At 37.4% G+C, this 15,880-nt stretch overlaps 1 protein-coding gene across 2 annotated transcripts; it reads right to left on the reverse strand.

Annotated features, from left to right (window-relative positions):
• Window positions 1-241: 241 nt before the first annotated feature.
• On the reverse strand, window positions 242-6,825 carry LOC149845408 (nitroreductase family protein). 2 transcript variants are annotated; one of them, XM_089995738.1, is made up of 4 exons: window positions 5,256-6,797; window positions 4,186-4,375; window positions 2,075-2,213; window positions 242-570 (listed from the first exon to the last, which is right to left on the reverse strand). In XM_089995738.1, exons 1-3 carry the CDS (start codon window positions 6,786-6,788, stop codon window positions 2,086-2,088), a joined length of 1,851 nt encoding a protein of 616 aa, XP_089851864.1. In that variant the 5' UTR covers window positions 6,789-6,797; the 3' UTR covers window positions 242-570; window positions 2,075-2,085. The 2 variants fall into 2 exon arrangements, with proteins under 2 accessions (XP_089851864.1, XP_089851863.1); XM_089995737.1 differs by lacking the exon at window positions 242-570 and having other exon boundaries at window positions 1,784-2,213; window positions 5,256-6,825.
• Window positions 6,826-15,880: the final 9,055 nt, after the last annotated feature.

A 15,880-nucleotide genomic window follows, 5' to 3' on the forward strand; every position in this document is an offset into this window, starting at 1 on the left:
AGAAAAAAACATTTATTTACAACATGAAAATTCTGAAATTTAATTAAATGAAAAATAAAATCAAAGACTGCATTTGCTAGACTTTGAATATGGGACCAAAAAAAAATGAATAGGAACTCAGTTTCTTAGGTTTCTTTAATAAACAGGCTCCAAGACAAGATTAAAGCCATTGTAAATTCATCGTCAGGCTTCTTTAACAAATCATGTAGAACTCCAACATAGACATTACCATCCAATAGTATCATATTTTGTAAACTTGCACAGTTGTTCATAGTCTTCATACAGTAACCCAATACATTGTCTACATTTTTGAATAATACAATAACAAAAGGAAAACTTACTTTCTGCATATCATCTTTTCCTTATTGTATTTCCTAGCCAAAGCCATCAAAGAAGGCTCTATAATCCCACCGCAAAGCCTCAGAACAAGATGCAGTGTTGATTATGCAAGTACACAAGTCAACAAAGGCAACCAGGAAAACAAAGACAATAACAAATACTCTAGATACAAAACCAACCGTGCTTAGCTTTCTAAATATTATAGTCAGCTAGGGTGCGACCATCTTCAAGCTGCTTCGCAACAAAAATAAGTTGCTGCTGGTTTGGAGGAATGCTTGCCAAAAAAGATAGGATAATTTTTCATGAACCATGGATCAAAAATTCAATTGAAACTAGTAGCTATCATGAAAAACATAATACACGCACATTATGCAATCTTCCAAAACAGATGGCTAGCAAACTATTCATAGTGACAAAATCAGAGGCTTTAGGCAATAATCGATAAGAGATGCACATGAATTTCAAACAAACTATGCATCTCTAAAGGACAAAATTCATGATTCAAGCAATTTTCAAAAGAGGGGTATAGATTAAAAAAAAAACTACATGTCTTTAAAAGATAAAATAAAAAATGACTATGAATTTCAAAAGAACGACACATTCCTAAAAGACAAAAGTGAGGATTCAACAAATGAAATAAGACCTGACCAAGTAACCATAAAAAACGAAGAATAAAAGAGAATAAAATGAGGTTGCGACAACCCTAAGTATTAGAACCGTTATGCAAAAGGATGATCCTGATCGACTGACGGCTATGGTGGAAAGAGAGAGGGATGGTCCCAACCTATTCTCCGAGACGAGTATGATGGAGGTGTTTGGCACCTATGGTGAGAGGGTCGGCGATGATGGCCACCAACGGTGATGGAGAACCTTCATCGCCGTTGGTGGACAAATCTGACGCCGAAAAACATGATGTTGCACGATTTAGGGTTAGTAAGTTTGTATATATTATTGTGGGTTTTTTGTAATTTTTATTAGTTAGGTTTAGGTATTTTAGTAATATTATTAACAGGGATGGGGCGGGATGGAGCGGGGCGGGGGAAAGTGTAAGTCCATCCCCCCCTCCATCCCCGCACGGGGATGAATTTTGACCTTCATCCCCGTTTCATGCCCTTCATCCCCGGTCCATACTAGGCGAGGCGGGGCGGGGCCCCGCTTTCCCCCGGGTCCACTGCCATCCCTAGTGGCAGTCCATTTTTTCCCTTTTTAACAAATCCAACAATCCAAAGCAGCCAGAAGCTTAAGCAACCTGATTCAGTAGCAATCAGAAAGGGTGTTCTTCTATGCAATATTGTGTTCTCTTCCAACCAAGCTGACTGCTAAACAAAGATATGTAACTCAGACATAGCCGGAAAGCAGCGATGTCAATTAAGACCACTAGCAGTTTTGAGCCTATCAGGACAAGAACAATGAAGAAAGAACAGAGAAACAATATAATGCATGACACGAAGAGATCGCATCTTATACATTCATTTTGGAATATCAAAAGGTGCGCTCAACACAAATCAGATACAACTCCGAAAAGACTTACAATAGAACCTAACTAGAAAGTAGAAATAGACGAATTAAGATACAGACCCCTGCACAAACAACAAAAGCAACATGTTCAAACCATTTTGGTGTTTTTGTATGCTGAATTAAGCGCAATCTGGCCTGCTCAAGCAAATATTTGTTACCCTTTTCTTTCCCTAATTCACAGTGTACATTTGTGCAAAATGTGTGCAGAAGCACCCACCAAGCCTGAAATTATCCATCTATTGCAGGACCAGGATAGGCAGGTAGATTCATAATCCTCTTGTCCAGAACTGGGCCTCCCACTGTGAAATGATAGAGGCTCTGGAACTCTGACCCTCTCAGCCCAAGAATATCGTGAACTGCAGATTCCAATAAATAGAAAAGCAGAAGGCTCAGCATCTCTTTCAGATTTTCTTGATTATGCAAGTTTTACAAGGACCATGACAAGTAAAGAAAATGCCACCATATGTATTTTATGATTTTTATGACCGCTTCAAATTAAATCATCGAGTACAAACAGAAATGGCAAACTGAAAAGCTTCCTCATAATGCTAACTAACAAATGCAAGCCTTCAGATCATTTAGGGCCATTGCTTGGTGCAATGGTAAAGTGCTTGGGATCACGGGTTCAAGTCCTGGCACAGCCACTTCTTACAAAAGGCAGAAGTTTGGGACTGTCACCAGTCCACCCCTCCCCAGCAACCCAGAGTACTGGACCGCATTGGGCATGGCCCTTTATGCAAGCCTTCAGATATATCATATTACTTCAAATTAAAACCATCATGCACTATCAGCTATGTCACACGGACTCGGCTCCAAGGTCGACGCACCCGCATTGACACGCACGGACACGGGTGCGGCTCGGACTCAGTCAACCCGACCCTGGGTGTGGTCAACGCACCCAGGGTCATTTTGGTCCATTTTTTGGAATATTTTTAAAAAAAAAAAAAATCTGCGCTACAGAATTTAAAAAAAAAATCTTGGGGGGGGGGGGGGGGGCGCCCCCCCCGGACCCCCGTGCAGCGGGACCCGTGCCGGGGGGAACCCCTCCTCCTGTAAGAAAAAAAACCCTGAATCAGGCTTCACAACTCATCACCTGTCCCCTAACGGGCACAACTTTGATCGAGTCTTTATATATATATATATATATATATATATATATATATATATATCCGTGTCCAAAATTTTTTAAATTGTGCCGCACCCGTGTCGCACCCGCACCCACACCCATGTGACATAGACTATCAGAAATTGCAAGCTGAAAAGCTTCAAATCACTAACTAAAACGTGTCCAGCAGAACTCGGGCATGATTTTAAGCATAATATTTCCAGAAATTGAGACCGAGGATTGTCAATAGTACCAAAGGCACAACAGGGCTAATATATGTCATTTAAGTAGTAAAAAAGCAGTTCATAACTGATTAAGAAAAGGGTAGTTTCCTATTTCATCCAAGCCATGCAAGAGAATCATAACATATCCACTTTATGCACCATGATTTTCTCAAAATTTAAATTTTATTTTTTTATTAATTTCAGTCAACAAAGTTTGTTTGCAATGGAACCCAATTAGTTTGATTCACCTCAAAGAATAAATATTAATGAGTAAAATTAAGTTATTTATCATTTGCTTTATCATCATGCTTTGAGAGTGGCACAAACACAATTCTGTACCACCTAAATTCATTACTGAAACAGGTTCATCTACAAAGCTTCTGTGCAAGAAATATGATGCAAATGATTAACAATCTAAAACCTACTGGTGACCTTGGCAAAGAACAACTTACAAACTTGATGGTCAAGAAATCAATTCTAAAACTCATTCATCAGAACACTGACATATTGGAACTTTAATATTTTAAATCTTGATTGTCACAGATTGTGATTAATTAGAAGACCAACCGGCACAAAAATCATCTATCTGCCAAACAAAAGAACATCTCAATAAACTCATTCACAATCATTTTTAAAGTTCTTTGCTTGTTAATTGTTCAATTTGGGAAAACTGTCAGTACGGACCATGTCCATTTGCGGACTATAATGATGATATGAATAAATCTGCTTTTTCCAACTCACATAATTACACACGAGCTTTCATAGAGATTTAAAATCACAAGAACAGCATAAATTAAAGCATTTGTTCCGGCAGCATCATTATTTTTTTCCTTCTTTTGGGATAGACCCTTGTGATATTTGACCCCCATGCCCACCGGACAAGCTATCACAGTCGATCCTAAGTTTCGCAATATTGCAATTAACCAATAAACCATGTAAGCAATTATTAGCAATGAGATGGAAACCTTGAAACGAAGAAAAGGACAAATTCAACATTACCAGCATCATCAAAATAGCAACCAATTCCAGTAGCAGAGATACCAACTGCGTGTGCTTCAAGGTATAATACTTGGCCAAGCACCCCTGACTCCCAAAATAACCGAGGATACATCCATGCACGCTTTTCACGCAATGTTGGTTCAAAGTGTGCTACCATCCCTAGGCTAAAGCAACCATCACCTGCAATGTCCTGCATTTTTTAAGCCAAATGATATTTCAGTAAACAGAGAATCCACTTGATATGCTAGAAAATCAAGCTTGTTTAATTAGACAGAGGATCTGCTAAATATGCCAGAAATGCTCGGAATAGAAATTAAGAAGCTGTGCATTAGTTCATCAATGATGTGACATCTTTAGTGATAATAGAAATAACAAGCTGAAGATGAACCATTTAACATAAAGGATAAACACAACAAGGTGAAAAGAAAGAAAATAAAGCTAAACTCACATATCAGTTGAAAGCATCTGAATGAATTTTCTGATTTACAATCTACAGTGTACAATTAGCATCTGCCAACAAATTCCAATTAATAAGTTACAAGAAAATTAATGCTCATCATTAAACCCAAAACATCGTTTGATCCATGTCATTCTTCCACCTGTTGTTAACATAATCCTGATATAAAATTTGTCAACTCCATTCAAAATATGCAACATTGGTATCACTATTATCCACCATCTAAGGAATTGGAGAAGTTTCAAGTATCGTATTATCGACCAAAGTGCACCACATTGTAATGCTTTTTCTATGACATCAAAGTTTTATTGGAAATGTTAATTCATTTGGAACACCAAAAGAACAAACGGCAGCAGCACAACTGCTATCGGAGTATAAGAAAAACGTTCCCTGACATATGATTGACGGGAAAGTACACACATGAACCAGAAAGTATGCAGAAAGATCAGAACTCCACAACCACCACACTCAAACCAACTGTCGAACTTCATCAATTACACAATTTCCAGTCATTAGCATATGATTCCGTACGATAAACGACAATAATGCAGAAACCAATAATAGCGAACTGTTATCTTTGAATGAATACTGGAAAACGAATTCAGAAACCAACCTGATGGCACGATACCCGCTTCGCGATCTCGCAGCAATTGCCTCTAGCAAGCCTGTAAAGTGGCAGGACGCCGGGACAACCTTCCGGCTTCGCCCACTCAAACTCGGCTTTCATTCCCCGCTTCAGTCGATCGAAATGATGCTCGTTCCTCACCAGAAAATACAGGCCCTGAGGCAACCCCGAGACTCTATGAATAAAGAGAGCCATATGCAGTTTTGATTCCCACGGAAGAACCCGAAACGGCAGCGTCTCTTGCCGCCCGCGAGAACCCGGCAGGGACGGAAGGCAGTGAAGAAGAACCTGATAGAACGCGTCTCGTTTCATGACATGAACTCCATCCATATCAACCGCGCTTCTTCTCTTCCTCACGATCTCCCTAGCAGAGACACCCTTGAGATAAACATCCTCCGAGAACACCGGGCCGCCGGAGAATTCCTCGACGAGGAGGCGTTCGCCGTCGATCCCGGACGGTTTCTCGACGATCCCTGCCGTTCTGTATATGATATCCCAGTAAACATGCTCCTTGCTGAGCGAATTAGGGGTTCCCTTCCACTTCAGGACGGAGAATTCCGCCGCCGCAGCGCTCAATCCGCCGAAATCGACCGCGAACTCGCCGGAGCCGCTCGGGAGGACGAGGATCAAGCAGTCGGGATGCTCGAGCTCGAGCTCGGGGAACTTCCCCCTGGAGAAATCTGCCCTCCGGGGCGGCGGCGGCTTCTCGCCGCCGGTCGAGGTTCCAAGCAGCGCGTTGAGCTCGCAGCGGCCGAGGCCGTCGAGGAGGCGAGCGTCCCAACCGAGCGAGGCGGCGGCTACGGCGACGGCCGCGGCGGCGTGGCCGACGTCGTGGTTGCAGTAGCGGAGGGCTCGCTCGCCGTACTTCCAGGCCTCGCGCCAGAAGATGGAGGTGAGGCCGATGAGGAAGGAACCGTCGGGGAGGCCCTGCCGGAGCCGGTCCCAGAGGCGGGCAGGGAGGTGGGCCCGGACCTCGAGGGCGTGCTCCTTGGGCGCGTAGTGGGCGACGAAGGGACCGTCTGCGAGGCCGGGGATGGGGCCGGCGATGACGTAGGACTCGGTTGGGTGAAGGTTGCCGCTGCTGGGGTTGACGCGGAGGGACCAAGTGGAGAAGCCCGTTGTCTTCCAGGCGGAGAGGGCGAGCGAATCGTAGAGCAGCTGCGAGAGAGAGCGCTTGGAGAGGGGCACCGCCGGTGGGAGGCCGCGGAAGATGGCCGGGTAGGGAGGGTCGTCTCCGGTTGGGTCCGGGTGAAGCAGGGGGAGGAGCGGGGATGAGAGGTAGCGTCGGAAGGGGTTGGGTTGGTTCGCCCAGTCCAGGCCGTGGGGACCCTTGGCGTACCTGGTGAGAGAGTGCTTGGTTTGGTTGTGGTACTTTAGGACTGGGCCGAGTGGGTCTGGGTCCGGGGAGGGTGGGGTTGGGGTTGGGTGTGTGTGGATGGTGGACATGATGGTCTTGAGGAAGGGCTGGGTGTGGCGGGCTGGGAAGAGGAGGGAGAGTGAGTGGGAGAGACTGCAGCACATGGCTGCCGGCTCCCCCTTGCTTGCTCTTTTCCTTATATGTAGCGGCTGTACCTGTTCACATCCAGCGCTTTATTGAGAAACAGTGTGAAGATTGAGGCGGTGGTGGCCTTGCTTCCGCTAGTTGTGGCCGGTACTGTTCTTGATAGTGATAGGTTCCGCCTTGGAGCTTTGTTCATGTGAGTGGTGTGCACGTGACGCCTTCTTCTTCTTTTTTTGATATGTCTCACTTACAGTTGTTGTCCTCGCAGCCTAAAATTTGTGGGCTTACCCCTTGCCCTCAGAGAGTGGTTATGCTTATGCTTGAGTGTGACGCCCGTGGGATTTGAACTTAAGGGGGGTGTTTGATGGTGTGTTCCTATACATCTTTTTTTGTTCATCTCTTTATTTTTCTTCTTCCAGTTTGATTAGGGTTTTTGTATTTTCTACTCTCTCTTTATTTTCTTCTTGTTTGATTAGGGTTTTTTTATTTTCATTGATTAGGTTTTTCTTTGATTTTCATTGATTAGGGCCTTTAATCAAATATCTTTAATTATTTTTGTTATTTAATTTTATTAAAGTTTTGTTTTATTTTTTTATCAAATATCTTTAATTAGGGCTTTTGATATTTAATTTGATTAGAGCTTTTTTCTTTGATTTTTTATTAAAGTTTTGAATTAAATTTCTTTAATTATAATTTTTGATATTTAATTTTATTCAAGTTTTTTTTTTCTTTGAATAGGGTTTTGAATTGAATTTTTTTAATTAGGATTTTTTATACTTAATTTAATTAAGGCTTTTCTTATATTTGATTAGGGTTGGTTTTCTTTTATCTTCTTTCATTAGAGTTTGAATTAGGACTTTTTATATTTACTTTTATAGTTTATTTATGTTTTCTTTGATTTTATTGTTTATTTTTCTTATAGTTTATAATTTTTTTATTTATTTATGATTTATTTTATTGCTTTTTAGGGATTTATGATTTATTTATAGTTTTTGCATTTGTATATAAAAATATGAATTCTTATTTTTTTCTTAAATTACCCAAGATATAATTTTATTTTATTTTGTAATTGGAATCATATTGAAATCCGTATTTGAGGCTAAAATCCATAATTTTTTGATTAACTTTCATAATTAGAACCAATGTGACATCGATTAAAGCATTTATATGTCAAAAAATATCAAGTCTTAAATTTTCTTAAATTACAAAATTTAAATATTTTTTAGTTTTTAGATCCAATCTGCCATATTCAGGACTAAAATCCATAATAAAGATGATAAAACACTCATGATTGGGCAGATCAAGTCGTACGATCCAAAACAAAGTTATCCAACCCATATGCGTATGTGTTCAAGTTGTCTCTGAAAATCAAACGCCATACAAAAGGAACACAACTTCCTGTTAAGTCAAGACAAACATTGGACGTAGTACAGTTATTACATAACATGTGTTATGTGTGTTATATTTTGTTGTTTCATCCAATCTCACCATCAAACACACGCTAAACTGCCTGCATAGTGGCCTAAGCCCCATCCAACTATGCCAAACCCCTTTGGGGGCTCGTGACGCTTAATAGCTGGAGTATGAAGAACATGGCATGCGAACACTACAAAATGGACGTTTTAGTGTGCTCGTTCACTAGACTGGAGTCTACGATGCGAGGACATGATAAAAGGGCGCAGGACATGCCATTTTCGTATAATGTTCTAATAAGAATAATATGTAGATAATATAAGGGGAGACAACACGGAGGGTGCTTGTGAGACAAATTTGAGGTTAAACAAAGATCGCTTGTAATATTTGCAAATTTTTTGAAGTTTTTAAGTAAATAAAAAGGAAGAATTGTCCACCATTATCCTTACATTTAATTTAATTTACTTTAAATAATCATTTATGGGATAATTAATTAATAATTATGTGTCAGTTATATTTAATTTACGAACTAAATATTTAGAGAGCATAAATCTAAATTATTCGACGACGAGATTTGGCCGAAAGAAGTAATTCAATCTAGATCTTGGTGAGAATCCGATCAAGACCCACTCACAAAATCCTGAATTGTTGGAATCTACCGGTTCTGAATTGATCTACTTTGAGAATTTCAAATATTGAGCTAATTGAAAATTTAAATTAATTATTTTGAAGAAATTCTAATTAATTAAAAAAATAACAATTAATTATTATTTACAATAAAAATTAAACTTTTATGAGCATTAAGACACCGTACAGGTTTGGATCTTGGTTTTAGATCCGCTGTGATGGACCCAACCTAAACCAAATCCTAATGTAGTTTTGGATCCATGTGAATATATGAACCATGCAAATGGGTTTGAATCCACAATCCAAATGAATCCCATCACCCAACATGTTAACTCCATTTTCAAAGCCTCTCACCCATAAAATCAACCTTAAAATCCCAAAGTTCCCCTCACACATCAACCCCACTTCCCAGTCTCTTACCCATCACATCCCAACTTCTCTTACAAAAATTCTCTCTCCCAAATATCCCTTACCAATCCCAAACCGTACACAGGGCCATGCACACCCTCTCTCTCGTACAAATACCCCACTCTCCCTCTCTTTAACCTACTTCGCTCTTTAACGCATCAATCGCCACCTCTTCTTTCATTCTGCAGACGCCCACCAGCATCACCCTCATTCTTCTCCCCTGATGTTTTATCACCTGGAACCAGAATGCCCTACTGGTTGATCTATTTGCAATGGTATTTTTAAAACATATTTTTCAATAAAAGATTTTGAAAAATTGCCAACAAAAAATATAAAAACTGACTTTCTACTTTCGTGACGAGTACGGGTCGAATCCTCAGGGAATGGAAGAATATTCTGATTAAATCTAAAAAAATTACTTTATTAATATAACAATTGTTTATAATTAATCAAACACTACAACTATAATTAAGTTATACACTAAAAATAAAAATGAACTAAAAAAAAATCCTAAAGTAGGTTGCTATAACCTTCTCTAAATCGCAAGAGCATTTTCGTCTTTTCACACATATGCATTTGCACTTTCAGAATGAATACACCTTTTGACCTGTCGTAAGCTTATCAACCTAAAATAACAGAAAATAAAAAGTCAGTAATGACAATAACTATAAATAATGTCAAAATTCTAATTAATTCTAATTCTGAAATTAATATTGAACTAAATTATAATTAAAATAAAAATGAATAACATGCAATATCTAATTAAACTAACTAATTATATTAAATCTAACTAAGCTAACTACTATAAATGCACCAATTATTATGAAGAAAAATAAGAAAAACTATTGAAAACTAACTAATTAACAAAATGACTCTTTTGCCCTCAATGTAATGCAAAATTGATTTCTGATAGGTTTTCAAAATATACTGTTTGGAGGGGTAAACAAAGTCCAAAATTACTGAAATTTCTTCTGTTCTATTTCTGACATATCCAAGAATCTATCAGATTTTACAAAGTTGAAAAATTCATTCGGAAGCTTCGGATATAAGCATTTCAAATCCGATAAAATTTTGAAAAATGTCTGTCCCGAAATTTAAAAACCCTGGTGGACCTCACTAGGGTTAAACCTAATTAACAAAGATTGAACTTACCTGATTAAACACCCTACACGATTTTTAAAATCAAACACAAAGTCAAAAATTACTAAAAAAGTTTCTAAACAAAAAATCATAATCTAATAACTACATATCTAAATACAATTAACTAATGCTATTGAATTCACTCTAATTACCCTTCCTAAAATGCAATACACGATTTTTGAAAACTATATTTAAAAGTCAAACTTTTCCTAAAATGGTTAATGAAAATGTATTAACACTATACTAAGCTAAGTTATTTAACAAATGAAGGTATTAATACAAAACGGCTACATTGGAATAAGGTGGGGCTCACACACTCTTGCCTAAAGGAGTACTTGACTTCTCCAAAGTCAAAAATCGCCAGCCCTATTGGGCTCACACGATTTTTGACTTGAATAAGATATAAGATATTCTTTCTAAATAAATCAAGAAGGCTTTTAGGAAGACTTTTGAAATTAAAGTCTATTGCCTAAATTGAAAAGAGGAAAAGATCCTCTTGGCTGGAATTGGGGTTGAGACCAAAGACTTTCTTCAATTGGATTTCACGATTTTTAGAAAAGCTCACAACTTGCCAAAATCGCTAATTGCTTGAAATTCCAAACCTACCCTTTATTCAAAATTTGAAAAGCCTAAAATAATACTATCCTAAACTACATATTTATGTATTAACCTATTCAATATCTAAATTAATTGCAGGGTTAGATATGAAATGAAAAATAAAAAATAAAAAATGGCTATTTATAAAAAATTATGTCAATTCTATTTTAACTAACTCTACCTAGATGCAATGAACCTAGACACTAAAATGAATTTTCCTAAACTCAATAGGACTTACCAAAAAGCTAGAAGTTTTTTGGACATCAATGGTTGTCGTCCCCTTGGAGATGACGACAGCCCCTAAGACACACTAAAAACAATTTTACTATGACAAAAAGAAAAATGATTTTTACTAAGCAAAATTTGAAACACTCAAAAACAAATTTTCTATTTACCTTAAACCACAACTAAGATCAACTCTAGACTGTATAAAATATTCAACTAACATACTGTTTGCTGCAAAAAGAAATCAGAATGTTAAAACTTGACACAACTCCAAAATCGGCTAAGCTATCCTTAGACGATTTTCACAAATAACCTAAACCCAATACACAAACTAATTTCATATCCTAGACTAAGGTAAAATTCGATCTTAAAACTGTAAAAACACTAAATTAGCAGACACTTGCTGTAAAAAAAACAAAAAATGATTTATGCAAAATCACAAGAATCGGTTAGACAATATCTAACCGATTTTTGTAATTGGCAAAAAATGACAATAGCAATCGAATTGGCAATTAATGCAAGACCAAATTCGATCTTTACACTAACAAAAACATGAATTACAAACAGTGGTTTGTTGTCAAAATCAAAAAAGAAAAAATGCTTTTTTGGACTTTATTGGACTCGACAAAGATGACTCGATCTATACTAAAAGAAAGGGGAAGGAAGCTCAAAGGGTTGACCGACGAGGGAGGGGGGAGGAAGAGCGGTTGATGAAGATGGTCCACACACCCATCACGTCCTTCGATGCGCTGCAGCCCCTCATTGTATTGCTACACCCACTTGGAAGCCAATTTGAAGAGGGTTCGAAGAAGAGAGGAAGAAGGTCGTATGGAGGAAGAGATGACCAGCCACGTTGGTGTAGATGGCACACCACAGAGGCGAAGCTCCCACGTGGTCTGCAGCTCTACAAAAGAAAAAGCCAACAACACCTCAAAGAATACAAAAAAACATGGATGAAATGAGAGGAAGAAGGGAAGACACACACTCGTAGAGAGGGGCATGTGAGAGTGGGAGAGAGAAAAGAAAGAGAAGAGAGGAGAGAGAGAGAGGGGGTGACTTTTCCAAACTTCAAAAACGAGTTCTCAGATTTTTTCTAACTTTTTATACTTCCAAGTTATGCTAAATTCTAAAAACTATCTACTTAAAAAGTAAATTTTAATGAAAATACTAAACTACTTGTTATTTGCACTAAGCTACCAAAATGAGTTAGAAAGAGAGGGGTTTCAGAAAATATTTATAGAAAACACTTTGAGTACATGGGTTTATAGATATTTAGGGTTTGAGTCTAGTCCAAGATCCAAATTAGAGCTCTTAGGTCAGAACTGGGTCCAGTCTAGCTCGAAATCCAATCCAAAAATCTAAAAATGCAATATTTTTCTCGTTTTAGCTCTGATTAGAGTGAAATTCGAACCGAGACCTCTTTGTACCTAATTACATCAATACATGGGTTCTAAATCATTAAAACACGTAAAAATACATGAATATTTTATAGAAATGATGTGCATTTCATGCATCATCACCCACCTCTTCCCCACTTCTTCTTCTCCTTCTCCTTCTCCTTGATTTTCTCGTGGCAGTAGCCCCAGTTGGAAGCCCTTGCACCCAACGCTTCTCCCTCTGCTCTTTTCTTTCTTTTGGAGATGCCCACCTCCTCTTTGGGCCTGCACCACCAATGCCACCAGTTGTGCCCTCACCTCTTCCCCCACCTTTCCCTTATTCGTTTCTGCATAGGCCCAACATCACACTCGATGCCTCTCCCGTGTTTCTCTTTTTCTGTAGACGCTACCTTGCACCATCTTCTTCGTTTTCTTTTGTTTTCCAGTGGCAACACCACTGCCGACCAACCCTCCTCTTCTTTGTTTCTTTTGTTTTATGGCAGCAACAATTGTTGCCTCTTCTCTACATAAGCCATAGCCCAACCGAGCAACACCCATCCAATATCGGTCGAGTGCCACCTGACCATATCACCTCCCTCTCTTTGCCGAAGCAACTGCTCAATCGAGCAACACCTAGTTGAGCAATGCCCAGCCAAACATTGGTCAGCTGAGTCGTCGTCTTCTTATTTTTTTGGCAACATTGACCACCTCACAGTCGTGGACAATCCAGTTGTCTTGAGTGATCATTGTCACCTCCATTGTCGAGCCCTGTGTCGCATGTGCCTTTGGCACAAATATCAAGGCATGAATGAACTCTGCCCACGAGTGCTACTCAGCCTGTCGAGCAGATGTGTGTTCTTGGCGGAGATTTTATCCTGGTAACTTGGAGATTTTTTGCTTGTTTATGTATAATCACACAATTCAAGATGTAGGAATTTTTATGCCTTTTACTTAGGAATTTTATAATATTAAAATATTCATGTGTATATGAAAAATAGATACCATGTTAGAAATAATAAAATTATGTGCAAAAATATGTATGGATCAAAGTACGTAATATATGGTTTGCATGCATATTAAATGTTATTTTACCTGCAAAATTTAGCATGCATGTAAATCAAATGTTATTTTATGTCTTAACTTTGCATGTCTATTATTTAATTGAAAAACTTTACATATAAAAGTTTGTATGTACACTTTATGATGAAATTTTACATATAATAGTTTGCATGCATGTTAATTAAGTATGATTTTATGTACAATCTTCACATGCATGATTTACTTAATAAAAATTTTGCATACAAGTTCGCATTCATGATAATTGTAACACCCACAAATTTTTGGAATTGTTAATAAAAATTCTTAATCGATAAGAAAATTGTGATTTCTAGTTTAATTAACCTATGTGAGTGATTAGGGATTCAATTTCAAATTATCTGGCTTATTTGCATAACAATTGGCAATTATAGTTCAACATACAAATAAATTATGAATAATTGATTTAATTATCGAAATATTAATTGTATGATCAAATTAAATTGGTTAAAATGGCTAATCATTTTGTCATAACATAATGAGATATGCAACTTAATCAAATAAAAAAAAATATATGCAGTGAAAATCCTATGTATCAAATATTTTATTCCTTACTAGGTTGGATTTGGACCCAATTGGATCTAGATCTAATTGGAGATCCAATGAGAAAGGATAACAAAGGACTTGGAAATTCAACATATATATATATATAAAGAAACAAAAAAATTAAAAATAGACATAACACATAACTAAATTGGGTTTAGAGCTTGGATTTGAAATTGGGTTAGGATTGGATCCAACCCAATCCAAATGTGGGGGTCGACATTCCCATATGGGGCCCTTCCTTATGCCATGTGCACATGGGGAACAGAGGCTCCTTGGAAAACACATGAGAGGATCCTCCTCTCATGCATATTCCAAGGAGAGCCTAGGTATGGATCCCAATGCTATTCACAAAGTGAATAACGCCTTTTTAAAAAATACAAAGCATAATTGCTTTTGTTGTTAAACATGTAAAAGTGGGTTTTGACTTGAAAAAAAACATTTTTGAGAGGAAAGCTTGACCTCATCTCAACCCTCCATCTCCTTCATTCAATCATAGCCAAACATCACCATCTATCCCTAAAATAACTTTATACAAGTGTGTACAAAATGTGAAGAGGAGTCATAATCCCCCTCATTTTCAAAATCTAATATCTCTCCCCCCTTATTCTCTTTCCCCTCCAACGATTTTCACTTTGGAGGATCTTTGAAGCTTGGTTTGGTTCTCCACCTCTTTTCTCTTGTGTGTATGTGAAGTACCTATAGGGACTTCACTCTACATGATTTTGAGAAAGAGTCTTTCTCACTTGTTTTTGGTGTTTTGTTGGTGTTGGATCTTCAAAAAAGTAAGTGAATCTATAACTTTGTTATTGTACATGTTACAGTTTTCATCCACCATGCATACATTTATTTATTTTGTAATACATGTCGATATGAGTATGGATATACAAAAAAAATCCATATACTCATTTCTAAAGGTTTTTTTCATCTTTTGTATAATAGATGCATTTTTAATAGTTGATCTTCATTTTTAATGCACGCCTCATGGTTGGTTTACATGTAGATGCATTTTTAACTGTTAAACTTTGTTTTTAATGCATGTTTCATGGTTGGTTACATGTAGATGTATTTTTAACGGTTGAGATTCATTTTAATGCATGTCTTATGGGCAGTTTCCATGTAGATGTATTTTTAACGGTTGATCTTTGTTTTTAATACATATTTTATGGTTGGTTTTCATATAGATGTACTTTTAACGGTTGGTCTTCATTTTCACTGCATGTCTCAGGATTAGTTACATGTAGATGCATTTTTAACAATTGAAATTTGTATTAATACATGTTTTATAGTTAGTTTTCATGTAGATGTATTTTTAACGGTTGATCTTCATTTTTAATACATGTTTTATAGTTTATTTATATGTAAATGCATTTTTAACAGTTGATCTTCATTTTTGATGCATGTCTCATGGTTAGTTACATGTAGATACATTTTTAAGGTTGAGATTTGTTTTAATACATGTTTTATGGTTAGTTTACATGTTAATGTATTTTGAATGGTTGATATTTATTTTTTTATATACATGTTTTTCAGTTAAGATTCATGTAGATGAAATTTATAATGGTGGTTTTTCATTTTCTAAGCATAATCTAGGATTAATTTTTCTTATAGAGACATGTTATAGTTAGTATGTATCTTACTTTAACGATTTTAAAATTATAGTTATTATATTTTATTAAACTATTAAT

This window comes from Nuphar pumila, chromosome 2 (genome assembly GCF_984573655.1).
Source record: "Nuphar pumila chromosome 2, dmNupPumi1.hap1.1, whole genome shotgun sequence".
Lineage (NCBI taxonomy): Eukaryota > Viridiplantae > Streptophyta > Magnoliopsida > Nymphaeales > Nymphaeaceae > Nuphar > Nuphar pumila.

Bases quoted from the DNA above. Each gene is read 5' to 3' on its own strand.
- LOC149845408 (XM_089995738.1), bottom strand. From the start codon at position 6,788: ATGTGCTGCAGTCTCTCCCACTCACTCTCCCTCCTCTTCCCAGCCCGC. The intron at 4,376-5,255 runs GTTGGTTTCTGA...TAAAAAATGCAG, and splicing joins AGCGGGTATCGTGCCATCAG to GACATTGCAGGTGATGGTTG. The intron at 2,214-4,185 runs GTAATGTTGAAT...TGGAATCTGCAG, and splicing joins TTGCTATTTTGATGATGCTG to TTCACGATATTCTTGGGCTG.